The sequence below is a fragment of the Lutra lutra genome, chromosome 8 (assembly GCF_902655055.1).
Source record: "Lutra lutra chromosome 8, mLutLut1.2, whole genome shotgun sequence".
Taxonomy (NCBI): Eukaryota; Metazoa; Chordata; class Mammalia; order Carnivora; family Mustelidae; genus Lutra; species Lutra lutra.
In genome coordinates this window covers 57,128,406-57,142,006 of record NC_062285.1, presented here as the reverse complement: position 1 = coordinate 57,142,006, position 13,601 = coordinate 57,128,406, and the positions used below count along the sequence as shown (strand labels likewise).

At 50.9% G+C, this 13,601-nt stretch overlaps 1 protein-coding gene across 12 annotated transcripts in view; it reads right to left on the bottom strand.

The window, feature by feature from the left end:
* The window catches only part of GALNT6 (polypeptide N-acetylgalactosaminyltransferase 6), a 34,908-nt gene that overhangs the window by 17,509 nt on the left and 3,798 nt on the right, over nucleotides 1–13,601 (bottom strand). For 5 of the 12 annotated variants that reach the window (XM_047740680.1, XM_047740668.1, XM_047740671.1 and 2 more), the window contains exons 2-5: nucleotides 10,105–10,227; nucleotides 8,292–8,353; nucleotides 5,015–5,608; nucleotides 3,067–3,239 (exon numbers count right to left, since the gene is read on the bottom strand). In XM_047740680.1, coding sequence (XP_047596636.1) covers nucleotides 3,067–3,239; nucleotides 5,015–5,505 — 664 coding nt within the window. In that variant the 5' untranslated portion in view covers nucleotides 5,506–5,608; nucleotides 8,292–8,353; nucleotides 10,105–10,227. Of the gene's footprint in view, nucleotides 1–3,066; nucleotides 3,240–5,014; nucleotides 5,609–6,573; nucleotides 6,665–8,291; nucleotides 8,380–10,104; nucleotides 10,242–11,438; nucleotides 11,458–13,079; nucleotides 13,566–13,601 lie in introns of those variants that run through there. The other 7 variants (XM_047740669.1, XM_047740673.1, XM_047740675.1 and 4 more) reach the window with 7 other exon arrangements.

Sequence of the window (13,601 nt, the reverse complement as noted above, 5' to 3'; positions counted from 1 at the left end):
CCACCCCCCTGCAATGGCCACCACCACCTCCTCACCCCTCTCTCCCTGAGGAACTTGCTCACTGAGGATCCTGTTCACTTCCTGACTCTCTGGGTCCCAGGTGTATCTGATTTCCTTCCATCCATCTAGCAAACTCCCACAGGAGGGAGGCCTAGGTTCCCTCCCCCTCAGATTCCCCAAGGGGCTGGGAAGGACTTTCAACACAGGGACGCCCTGTTGGGGGCACGGTGGGCCTCAAGGGCCAGTTTCGAGAAGCTCGCAGAGTGTGCCGAACTAGAAGCGTACCAGGCTGCTGAATGGGCCATGCAGGAATGAAATCTGTGCCTGGGCTTCGGACTCCAAAGGGGGAAAGAGAAAGATCCCCAGCCTAGCACCAGGCCTCTCAGGCCAGTATCAAAAGGTCTGTCCTTATGGTCATACCTCTACTGCGGGGCACCAGGGGAGGAGGGCGCAAGAGCATGGACATTGTGTTTCCGCAGAGACACAGCCCCTGTTTTGTGTGCGTAATGGGAGCCGGTTAATCGGATCCAACGGTCAAACATGTGGGCAATTTTATCCCGCTGTGGACCGTGGCAATTTCTGGCCACAGATCTGAGTTTTTCCCTTTTCCCCCGAGGAACTGACCACTGCTGAAACACCTCTAGGGTCCGAAAGGCCTCGAGGTGGGGTTATCCTAGGGTCCACAAATCCCCTGGAATTACATGCAAAAAACGTAGGTGTGTGCACCTTGGTGTAACAATTGTACACTCTTCTAGGGAGGGAGCAGAGATATATCTTATGCTTATAACAGATTCTCAAAGAGGCCAGGCTGCAGAAGAATAGGAAAGGACTGCTTTAGGTTTTTTAGGCAGGTGACTGGGGGTAACTAGAACTGGCTCTCAGAGAGCCAGAGAGAATGGAAGCACATGTCTGGGGGCTGGCTAGGGGCAGGCCCTTTGGAGGAGCCGTGGAGGCCACTGCCAAGTCCATCCCACTAGGCACAGGCTGCCGTGCCCTTGAGAGGCCACCCATGCAGGCCTGGCCTTATGTCACTTGTCTTACCTAGTCAGAAGACCTCTCCCTTTTGGATACTCAAAATTCTTTTTTTTTTTTTTTTAAAGATTTTATTTATTTATTTGACAGACAGAGATCACAGGTAGGCAGAGAGGCAGGCAGAGAGAGAGGAAGGGAAGCAGGCTCCCCGCTGAGCAGAGAGCCTGATGCGGGACTCCATCCCAGGACCCTGGGATCATGACCTGAGCCGAAGGCAGAGGCTTTAACCCACTGAGCCACCCAGGCGCCCCGGATACTCAAAATTCTGAAGGGTGACAAGCTGAAACAGTTTAGAACTCCCACCGCCCAGGCGGGCAGCCAAGGTCTGCGGGGAGAAGGGTCTCCAGAGAACCCAGTTTGAGAGGAAGGACAGCTGATACCCTTGCTCTCATTCCAACCATCCCATTGCTACCGAGATTCCCTGCAGGGCCCGCCCACGCCCCTCCCATGTCTGCCAAACTCTCTGTTCCTCCCTTCTGGAAGACCAATCTCTAGCTCCTTATCCACAGACCCTATGATTACATCCCTGATGCTGATTTGCCCTTGCTCTGTAAGTGGTCCTGCTGGGTATCTGTTCTCCCCAGGGAAATGTGACCACCCTGAAGACACGGTTCTCACACTCAGCTCCTCCTTCCACCGCCTTGCCTTGCCCCATTCCATTGTTCTGGCATCAGTCTTACTCTAGGGCAGGAGAGAGACTGGGGAAGGTCAGAAGGTAGCAGGAAGCTGGAGGGGCCTCAGGGCTTATACTGGGAAGTGTGGGATCAGTTCCTGCCCTTGAGAAGAGAGCACAGGCGCCGGAGGCCATACCAGGGGAGACAGAGACGCCATGTGCTACAAGAAGGCTGTGCCAAGCCTAAGGGGAACGCACTGGTCCCACGGCCCCTGTCCCCGTTCTGGCCCTTCTGAGACAAGATCATTCTCCAGCTTAAACACCTTCAAAGACTCACTTAATAAATACTCTGAGCACGGTGTGAATTTCAATTCAACATCTTTTTAGTGTCATTTCCTACAACAAACCTCAGCTTCAGCCGAATCCAACCTCTCAATAGTTCACAAACACACCTATGTCTCTAGAAGTCTGCTTGTGCCATTCTCTCCTCTGAGAATGCCCTGGTGAGCCTCTTCTCTCCCCAGACACGCGTGTTTCCATCTGGCCACCACCGTGGGCCACCCTGGGCACACCACGCAGAAATAACACCTGGCCAGGGACCCTGCCAGCGCATCGCTCCCATACAAAGAATAAATTGGAGTGCTTACTCAATGCTAAGTACTCCATGGCGCGTGAATTATCCCCTTTATCCCCATCTCTGAGCCCTCGCCCATCATGTGAGGGAGTCAGTTGTCTTCGTTTTCAGAAGAAGCTGAGGTTCAGAGAGGGTAAGGATCTTGCCCAAGGTCACAGAGCTCGGAAGAGTCAGGGTTAGGATTTGAGTTCCTGGGTGTCGTAAGCGGCCCTCTGACCTATGCAGGTTGTTGGCCTTTACAGGGCAGCTCTGTCCCATTTGTCATTTGTCATGGTATCTCCTCCACCTAGGACGATGCCAGGTGGGGTATTCAGTAGAAATTTGTGGAATTTCTTTAAAGGGTGGAAGCTTGGGTAGCAACCTCATTTACCTCTCACCAACTACAGCAAGGAGAGCTTCTGAGGCAGATTCTTACGAGAGTAGAAGAGTGCTCTAGCAGGTAGGAAATGGAGAGGAAGGCGCATTGCCACCCACTGCCCTGCCTTCTCCCACCACTTCTGACGGGGGGTTGCGCTGGGCAGCTCTAAGTCTCAGAAACCAGAACTGCAAAGCTCTGGGAGCTCACCGGCTGACATGGGAATAAGATTCGGCTCTGGGAATGTGGTCTATGTGTCCCCTGCCCCTACCTTCCTCTCCCTCCCCTTCCTTCTCCCTGCTCCTGGCCTTTATGATCAGTGGTACCAGGCCACAGGTAGTGGGGGTGCGTGCTCTCCCCAGAGGACATGCCCTCCTTCCGGAGTACCAGGGGAGACAATGGCTCCCCCACCTGGGCCCCCTCTAGCCTCACCATCAGTGCTGGCGTCATCCACCAGTATGATCTCCTTCAGCAGGATGGCAGGGGCAGTGTGTAGCACACTGTACACAGTTCGCAGCAGTGTGGACCAGGCCTCGTTGTGAAACACAATGATGACGCTGGTGGTGGGCAGTGGAGGGCAGCGGTGGAACTTCTGGTCGACACATCTAGGAGGAAGGAAGCATTGATACAGCTCTCCAGGTCCTCAGGAGCTCCAGGGGGTGGGAGAGCCCTGTCCACAGGTTGCCATCACCGTCCTCTGCTCTCCCGTGCGGCTGGGAGGAGCTGCTCCCTGTTCCTGGCTCACTCTGATTCTCCACCAACCCTGAGCCTCTGCACAGGTCCTAGCAAACCCATTCCAAACCCCATCTGCCCCACCCCTGGCTTGGTGCCCCAGCTTGAGGCAGAGGGCTCCCTTGCCCTCCACTTGACTTCTCTCATCTGCTCCAGGAGTTCCCAGGGCTGACTCTCTCTTCCTCAGTAATGTGTGCGCTGCAAAAAGTATAATCCAATCTGGAGGTCCCCAAGGGGAAGTAATAAAGGGCAAATTTGACATCTGAGAAAAGTGACTACAATTTCCGTACTCCAGGAGAGAAAAAGGCTCTTTTCTTTACAATTTACAGTGCTTCTCTAACCCATTTCCTCATTAATTCCCTGTAATCTGATACTACTATCACACACAATTTCCTGTGACCTATTCTGTGTCTTCATCGTCTCCAGCTACCCTGGGGACGTGGCCACACCGCCACACTCTTGACACTCTGCCTCGGCTGGGGGTGGGATGCTGGGAATCCTAGACCTCAGGGAATCATTTGGGCTGACAGCCTATTTTTTTTCTCTCTTTCTTCTTTTTAAGATTTTATTTTACTTATTAGAGAGAGAGAAAGAGAGAAGAAGCAGGGGGAGCAGCAGAGGGAGAGGGAGAAGCAGGCTTCCCGCTGAGCAGGGAGTTGGATGCGGATGCGGGTCTCCATCCCAGGACCTGGAATCCTGACCTGAGCTGAAGGCAGGTGTTTAATTGACTGAGCCACCCAGGCGCCCCCTGACGGCCTTTCTTATCCCCCCCCCCCCCCCCCCCCCCCGCCCCGTGCTGTCAGATTTCTTACGAATTCTCCAGAAGTGATTCCCCAACTTCCTCCCCTGGCTGCCCGCCTGCCTGACACCCCTCCCTGCTGAGGAGCTCTTGAGAACTCTGAGTGGCCCCACCATCTAGGACTTTGATACTTGGTCCAAGTCTGAGGGCTCCTAGGTTCCCAGCCCTAAGTACTCATGAACTCTAGAAGGGGGCTGCCATGCGAGAAAAGGCCAGAAAGGATCTAACTCTTGAGCTGGGACAGACAAAATCTATGACTTGAGGACAACGTGAGCAGGCCATGGCAGCCTCAGGACAAGCTCGGAGCTCAGAGATCTCTGTGTTGGTTCACTGCCTGGGGTGGTAAGTAAAAATGGCTCCACATGGAGGCTGGAATGAATTCCTGGTCCTATGGCCCTTCAGAGAGGGAAGCCAGGAGGTGGAGGGATGGTCCTGACCATCCAGGCTCCTGTCCGGAAACAGCCCTTTCTCAACAGCTCAATGGCAGAGTCCCACAGGCTCTTCTTGGGCAGGCCTCCGCAGAGGGCGGGCCATCAAGTCTGCAATCTGGAACCATCCCTCCCATTTACCCTGGTGCCAGGTCCCGGGACCTGAGCTCCTCCTTCTGTATCCCACCACCTTGGTCATTTTACTGTCACAGTCTCCCTGGGCCTCTGGCCTGACCACAATACCAAGCCTGAGGATAAGGGCACTGGTCAGGAAAAGAAGGGAGGGCTTAGAGGAAATCCTTGCCCATGTCATACAATCACCAGCAGCTCTCTACCTGGCACTTGGCCCGTGGCCATGACCGCACCAGCCACACCTAAGGCAGAACCCTGGCCTCCCCCCAGGACTCTGGGGGCTACTTACTCAGGGGGTCGGGTGTCTGGCCCCAGGGCCCTCTGCAGGGAAATCCGGTCACTGGCAAAGGCATTGAAACAGTGCTTCTTATAGCCTTCTTCCTTTTCCTGGGTCTCCAGGCGGGTCCACTTGTCCTTCTGAAATGCTTTCCCATCTGCCCCGGGGCTATTGGGATCCTGGGGTGGCCGTTCCCAGAAGGGCTTCAGCTCAGCCAGAGTGTAGAACCCAGGCAGGCAGGACTGGTTTGTGGAGATGGGCGTCTCCTGGGGCTCGGGAGCCCTGATCTGGAGCTTGGGCATCGAATCTCGAAGGTTGTTCACGGCCCCCAGCATGAGGTCCAGCACGTGATCTTTCTGGCTCACCAAGGACTTCAGCCATGGTTTCTCGGTGGCCTGTTCTGTGCTGCTCACATCCCTGTGCAGAATGAAGACGAAGAGCACGAAGGCACTGCCCACCATGGCCAGGCGCAGGGGCATGTGGCGTCTGCGGAAAAGCCGCATCCTCAGGACCCAAAGGGGGCCCTGGCCGGGTCAGCTCCGAGTGCTGCGCCCGACCCTGGAAATAGCTCGATAGGTTGTAGCAGCCACTCCTTGGGTCCTCAGCCTGAGAAGGGAAGAGAGGAGAGAGAGAAATGAGCCAAGGCAGCAGTGTGGAGGGAGTCTGGGGGCTTGGGGTTTGAGTCCAGGCTCTGTCCCTGAATGGTGACCACACCTCGGCCCCATCACATCACTCTTCTGTGCCTCAGTTTCCTCTAGCCACAAGATGAGGAACCAGACTCAGCATTGCTCTCCTACTCTGAGACTGTGACACCCACGGATCTGGGATTACCAAATGCCGAAACTCTGCGTGAAGAGGTTTAATCGACGTAACGGCTTTGGGAAACAATGTGATATTATCAAGCAAAATTTTAAAATGTGCCCACCCAGGGGTGCCTGGGTGGTGCAGTCGGTTAAGCCTCTGCCTCTTGGTTTCGGGTCAGATCATGATCTCAGGGTCCCCGGATGGAGCCCCGGGTTGGGCTCCATGCTCAGTGGGGAGCCTGCTTGGGATTCTCTCTCCCTCTGCCCCTTTCCCTGCTCTCTCTCTCTCTCTCAAATAACAAAAAAACAAATCTTTTTTTTTTTAAAGATTTTATTTATTTATTTGACAGACAGAGATCATAAGCAGGCAGAGATGCAGGCGGAGAGAGAGAGGAGGAAGCAGGCTCCCTGCTGAGCAGAGAGCCCGATGTGGGGCTCGATCCCAGGACCTTGGGATCACGACCTGAGCCGAAGGCAGAGGCTTTAACCCACTGAGCCACCCAGGTGCCCCTCAAATAAACAAATCTTTTAGAAAAATTATGAAGAAGAAAAAAAATACACACCCAATGACCCTGCAATTTTACGCCCAGTTTTATATCCCAGAGAAACTCCTGCATCTATGAGCCAGGAGGCACGTACGGGAAAGCTCTGAGCAGTGCCGAGTGCAACGGTCCAAGTTAGAACCAATCCATGTCCACCGACAGAATGAACAAGTGAGAAATACCCACGGCACGGAGAACTCTACAGCAGTGACAAAGCACAAGCTACCTTGACAAGCAGCTGCATGGGACAGTCGCCAGCACCAGACAGGAGGCCGCGGCAAGATACAAACAGGACGCACCCACTTGCAGAAAATTCAGAAACCTGGGAAACTAATGATACTGTTTATGAACACAAAAATGAATGGGTGGTCAAGCTATAAAGAAAAATGAAGGGGGAAAAAAAAACCCTGAAGGAATAATAAAACCAAAATTTCTGGGGAGGGAAGAAAATGTGTGGGAATGGCGGCTACTGGTGGAAATGTTATTCTCTATACCCTTACATGTATTTTGCAGATATTTTTCTCTATCTACTCATATTTAATTAAAGAAAAAAAAACCACGTGAGGTTCTATGACAACATCTTCCAGGCATAAATGGGATTACGTGTTCACCAGCTTCTACCCTTAGGCCCAAAGTCGCGTAGCTCAAAGGATGAGTGCAAAACTTTCTGTGGAGAACTCTGGGAGCATAAGGTGTTTTTTTTTTTTTTTTTTTTTTTTGTTAGAGCTTTTATTTATTTATGTGAGAGAGAGTGTGTGTGCACTTACATATGGGAGTCAAGGGGGAGAGGCAACAGCAGAGGGAGAAGCAGGCTCCCCGCTGAGCAGGGAGTGCATTTTGGGACTTGATCCCAGGACCCTGGGATCACGACCTGAGCTGAAGGCAGACACTAAACCAACTGAGCCACCCAGGTGCCCCTGGAAGCATAAAGCTTATTGGTTAAACACTAGATGTTGGTGGTAAGAGACCTGGGTACAAATCCCAGTTTTGCCCGTTCTAGTAACAATAGCAACTACTCTTAGGGTTGTTGTAAGGATTAAAGCTCAATGAAATAATTCATGGAAAAACTTTAGCAGTCTGTGTACATAGCAAGTTCTCAAAAAGTGTTAGTTTCCATTGTTAGCATCTGTGTGTCCCTGGGACAGAGTAGGTCATCTTTCTAAGGCTCCATTTCCTCCTCTAGAAAGTGGGGGTAACGAATACTTAATGCACAGGGTTACAATGAGGTGAAATCAGAGATGATGTCTGCAAAATACTCAGCAGCGTGCTGGGCACATAATAAGCCCTTGATAAATGCTATCAATTATTCCTATTATTATAATTAATAAATCCCTGCTCAGCTTCCCAGCGATTACCCTTGAGTACCTGGTCCTTGGCCAAAGCCACATTCATTACTGGTGGCATGTCTTGTTTAAAAGTAATGCCGGTTGAGCTACTTAATGCTGTCATTTAAACACACAAGCTCCTTCCTGCCTGTGGAGAGAAGCCTGGTGTCTGGAGTCACTTGGATATGGGGGAGATGGGCCCACTGTGATCTCAAGAGGGAGCAGGGCTAGACACAGGGTTTTCTTTATAACAGTGGATTCAGTAGCATCATCAAAAGTCAAATAGAACAAAATCTCTCTGAGCAACTATTTTGTATCAGGAGTCGGGAGAGGAAATGTGTTCATTCTGTCAGCACTGGGAACACCTGCTACGTGCCAGGTACTCTGCCAGACAGGTGTGTTAAGTGGGAGCTTATATACAGAATTAAGAATATTCAGGTTACGACCTGCCGAGCAAGGAGGCACAAGCCATCCCCACGGGATTGGCAGGTCGCTCCCCCAGCATCTGAGGTCCCACTTTGGGGAAGTGAAACCCATGGGGTCATTCTGACTTGAAGGCCCAGTTTCAACACACCCACACAAAGGAAGAAGCAGAGGTACAAGATTGATTTGTACTTACCGATCCCAGAAGGGAGAGGGCGTAATGAGCCGGGGGAAAGGCCGTCCTCAGTTTGGGGCCACCTGCAAGCGGGAGACACAGAGAGCACCTATACTCAAAGGTGATTGGGACAGAGGTCAGTAACTTTGCTTGGGCTTAACTCCTAAGTGATTATTTTAAAAAGGTGCCCCACTAAAAGCGAAGTGGAAACTTTTGGCAGGTGTTCTAAACTCAAGTCCTTATTGAAACGTCCAGACTCTAGATGTGAGTAGGGTAATCATACTCGATAAAATGCCAAGGCAGCAACTCCGAAGAACAAAGTTGTCTTTCTCAAAACTTGTTTTCCTCATCGCAACGGGGGAGACAGAGATGAGCAAGTCCAGCCCTCAAGGACCATAGACTCAACTGGAAAAGTCAGATTTTTTTTCAACTGAAGTATAATTGACCTGAGAAGTCAGATTTTATTTATTTATTTATTTATTTATTTAAGATTTTCTTTATCCATTTGACAGAGAGAGACAGCGAGAGAGGGAACACAAGCAGGGGGAGTGGGAGAGGGAGAAGCAGGCTTCCTGCGGAGCAGGGATCCCCGTGTGGGGCTGAATCCCAGGACCCTGGGATCATGACCTGAGCCAAAGGCAGACACCTGATGACTGAGCCACCCAGGTGCCCCGGGGAAGTCAGAGTTTTAAATGGAAATCACCTAGGGAGACAGGCAGCCTTGATGCCCAGGAAGAGAGGACACAGGAAACTCAGCAAGTGCTGAAGAGTGTTGGCAGTGAAGAAGTCCCTCAGTGGGAGGAGCTTGGCCTGAGCACTCACCCACAGGAAGGAGCTGGCCAGGCAAGGTGAGTGCATTTCAGGCAGAGGGAATGGCACAGACTAAGGTCTAGAGGCAGGAGATAGCACGGCCAAGCAGAGAACTGCCAGTGGTTTGGTATGGTGGGAGCATGAAGACAGGAATCGCTGAGGACGGGCCTGGAGAGGTGGCTGCAACTGGGTCATCATGACAAGAGTTTGCCTTGACCTGAGGTATGGGAGCAACAAAAGCTTAGCCAGAGCCCAGCATTACAGGAAGACAGTAGGCCAGCTGGTGGAGGGTATCTAGGAGATGGATCGGACTGGCAACTGGATGGCTAATGGAGAGGGGTTGGGGGGGGGTGCCTGACCCAAGATAGTAGCGGTGTGGATCAGGAGGGAGGATATGGTGCTAGGAAAAGTCCCTTGGGTGATGGGGTGGGAGAACAGCTGGGACACAGAGGGATAGGGAGCAATAGGAGAGAATTCCTTTTCCCAAGAGATTTTAAAATCTAGTTGGAGAATAAGAACTGCTAGTGCTGAGTCCAGGTAGCACCTGTCCAAGGAGAAGGTGGGATCAGGAAAAAGAGCTCTCACTGAACACCCTTTTGCACTTTGAACCCTGATGACATTACTTCTTCAAGAATTAATAAAATTAAAACTTAATAATAGCACAGATGGGAAGTGCTAAGTTGAAAGAGGTAGATCTCTTTGGGTTGGAAGAAGCCTTCAAGGAGGGAATGAGGATACAGTGGAGAGACAGATTTTTGCCCTAAAGGTTGAGCTATGCTGGGCCAGCACAAGAGGTTGAGCTAGACACCTCCTCAATTCTGGAACTGCCCCAGCTAAGCACAAATAACAGAGCCTGAAAAGTGGGGGATGTTTGCCATGACAATGTTGAACCATCCTGCAGGCTGTACCTTCCTTGATACATTCTGTCTACCCTCCCACTCCAGCAAGAAAGAGGGAGCACAGTCAGAAACAAAGACCTGGTAAGAGCTTAGTTACCAGCTGCTGCCAAGTGTTTGTGACTCACCTCCTCCAAGAAGTCCTCCCTGACTGATTCACTTAGAATCACCCAGATCACTCCAATTCCCTTGTCCGGGCATTGCCTTGTGGTCCTTTGCAGTGGGATTCACCTCTGCTCCTTTTATTTCCCCTGGACAAAGAGACCTGGGGTTAAATTGAATCCTTCCCAGACTTCTGCTCTCTCAATTCAGCCTGCCTGTCTAAGCCTTGCTGTCTGGAGACTGCAGTTCCTCAAGGTACTAACCACATCCTGAAATGAAATGAGACACCTGTGATTAGCCGTGGCGGTAAGGAACGAGGTCTCTGTTTGCTCAGCATGTGGGCAATAGGAAAGAGCCCAGCAGAAGGGACACATAATCGGATGGAAGCCAGAAGACTTGGGGTTTCAGGATTTCTGGTGTCTGCATGGGAGATTCCCAGAAGTGTGGTTAGCAAGAGTGGGGAGTCAGCCCTCCACCAGCCTGGTCAAGGAGTAGTCCCTGTTGTATGTAGTACTTGGACAGCTTCACAGGATTCTCCCCCCAGTGTCTTGTACAGCTCCCTCACATTTGAGCTCCCACACCTGGCCTCCAGGACCACTGGCAAACATGTCCATAGCCCTCACCCACTCATTCCCCTCCTGCTACTGCTGAGGGGAATTCCCAATGCTTTTTCCTCCAGCCATGCTAGGGATTGCCACACATGAACCATCTTGTTTCATTACCGAGATGATGCCAGAAATCCTCTTCCTCCAGGAATCTTTCTTAGATTGAACAAATGGGACCTGCCTCTCTGGCCTCACTAGCCAGAACACAAGCTTACTTTCTGTCACTGAGGTTTTACCCAGCCCCATGGTCTATCAAACCACTGATTACAACTCTGTAGGATTGTGGACTAAATTTAAAGTGTTGCAAATCAGCATGAAAATATTCTTTAAATGATGAGAATAGAGGGGTACGTGGGTGGCTCCGATGGTTAAGTGTCTGCCTACAGCTTTGGTCATGGGGTCCTGGGATTTAGCCCAGCATCGGGGCTCCCCGCTCAGCAGGGAGCCTGCTTCTCTCTCTCCCTCTGCCCCTCCCCTGGCTCTTGCCCATGCCCATGCTCTCCCTCTCTCAAATAAATAAATAATATCTTAAAAAAAAAAAAAAAGATCAGAATAGAACAGAACAAAAAAGAAAATACCAAAGTGGATCGCATGTAATATGGGTGTTGTTTTTTAAAAATTTCATAACAGTTATTACATATACATATGTAGAGTGTACCAAAAGTCTTAGCAGTTTTAAGCATTAATAACTTCAGAAGTGTAAACACTATAGACTCAAGAACGTCGTTTGAAAGTTTTATTAAAATTTCTTTTACCTGATTTTTATGAATTTTGACGAACAAATTTTTATTTTATGCTTGTCTCTGCCCATTAGAAATGATAAACGTGTCCTGATACAAAATGAAAAAGAAAATTTTGTTGTTTAAAATTCATAAAACTGGGGCGCCTGGGTGGCCCAGTCATTATGCATCTGCCTTCAGCTTAGGTCATGATCACAGGGTCCTGGGATCGAGCTCCCTCTATGGCTCCCTGCTTGGTGGGAGGCCTGCATCTCCCTCTCCCACTCCCCCTGCTTATGTTCCCTCTCTCGCTGTGTCTCTGTCAAATAAATGAATAAAAATCTTTAAAAATAAAGTAAAATAAAATTCCTAAAACTCAATAAAAGTGAAAGAAATTTAAATTCCTACATTTTCAAATGATGCTTTTCTGTGATTGTAGAATTCATACCTCTGATGTGAGTCAAGTGTAAAAGCGCCCTAAGACTTTTGGGATACCCTTGTAGGTGAGCGGGCACCACGTCTTGCTGTAAAAGGTCTTTCTTATTTAGGCCCAGTCACAGAAGTTTGAAAGTCAGTGACCCAGTGCCGTCCCTCCTTTTTACATCATAGCCTCCTCCAAGAAGCCCCTTCAGATCTCCCAGAATTCCTCTCTCCACCCTCCTGTCCCTCCTGCCCCAGTGCTTCCACACTGGGCTCCTCACTGCCCGCCTCGGGTTTAAAGGAGTCTGTTGTCTCTCACCCCTTTGTGAGCGCCTGGCCAGAGAGGCAGGGTGTTTTACCCGTTTTGTCACTTGCAAAGTCTAGCCCGGGTTTTTCAGGGAGTAGATATTCCATAAATGCTTGTTCAAGGAGATGAAGCCCAAGCGGTTCAAGTGACCTATTCCAAGCTACAGGGGTAAACGCCGGCTTCACTAGACGATATTTTTTTTATGATTTTTTTTTTTTTTATTTATTTGTCAGAGAGAGAGGAGAGAGAGCGAGCACAGGCAGACAGAATGGCAGGCAGAGGCAGAGGGAGAAGCAGGCTCCCCGCCAAGCAAGGAGCCCGATGTGGGACTCGATCCCAGGACGCTGGGATCATGACCTGAGCCGAAGGCAGCTGCCCAACCAACTGAGCCACCCAGGCGTCCCTCACTAGACCATATTTTGAGTGCACTTAGAGCAGCAAGCATTTGAGTTCCGTGACACTCTGTTGTCACACCCTCAGTGGGCCCCTTTGACTGGGTCTGTCCATGAGTCCAGCACCCTCCTCTTACAGGCCAGGCCAGAGGGGTTAGGTGACTTCCCTAGTATCACACAGCTTGTGGCTCCCAGAAGCAGATGCCAGTCTCCCAATTCCCAGGCCACTGCTCTGTTCTCATATTCTTACCTCCCTCTTGGAGGTCACCTGGGTGGGTGGGGACTGGGTTAGGCTCCTCTGAGCCTGGGGTCAGGCTGTTTTCCCCAGTCTCCCCACCACCCACCATGTCACTCTTACACGGGCCCCGCCCCTCCCTGGCGCCTGCCCTTCCCCAGAGCCTACATAGGACGACAAATGCTTTAACAATGACAAAATTGTAAGTCCCAGGCAAAGTTTCAGCTTCTGTGACAACCCGAGTCAGCCACCCCAGAACACGCCCTTGCCAGCCAGGTGGCCTTTTTGTAACAAAGTTTCTGTTTATCTGCTAAGCCGCTCACCTCCGGGAGACGTGGCAGCCAGGAAGTAAGCAGCCGACACCACCACGGGGATGTTTGCTCAAGTTACTCAGACTACAGCTCAATTACAGGTTCTTCGAAAAAGTGATGACTGTCAGACCGATCTCACCGAGGGCGCAGGTGTGTGGAGCTAGACATCAGGCTGGGGAGGGGGCAGGTTAATTTCAAGCAACCTGTCTGGGGAAGGAGGGGAGGCACGGAGAGGCCCTCTGGGGCCAGAGGATTCTTTGTCACCAGCACTTCTCCATCAAACACAACACTCACTTCACTTCCTCTGTTCTTAAGCTTAGCGAGTTCTCTCCTGCAAACCCCTCCTCCCACCCTCTCACCCTTTTGATTACAGAATGCTGGGAGGTTTTCACTTTCCCCTTAATTACACCTTCAAGACATTTCAACTTTTCCTCAAGATTCAGGCAGCAGGACTGTGGCCTATTTCCCCAGAAAGATTTACTGAAAGTTATTTCTGTAGCTAGTCTCTCCAGTTCTCCACTCCCTGCCCCCCCC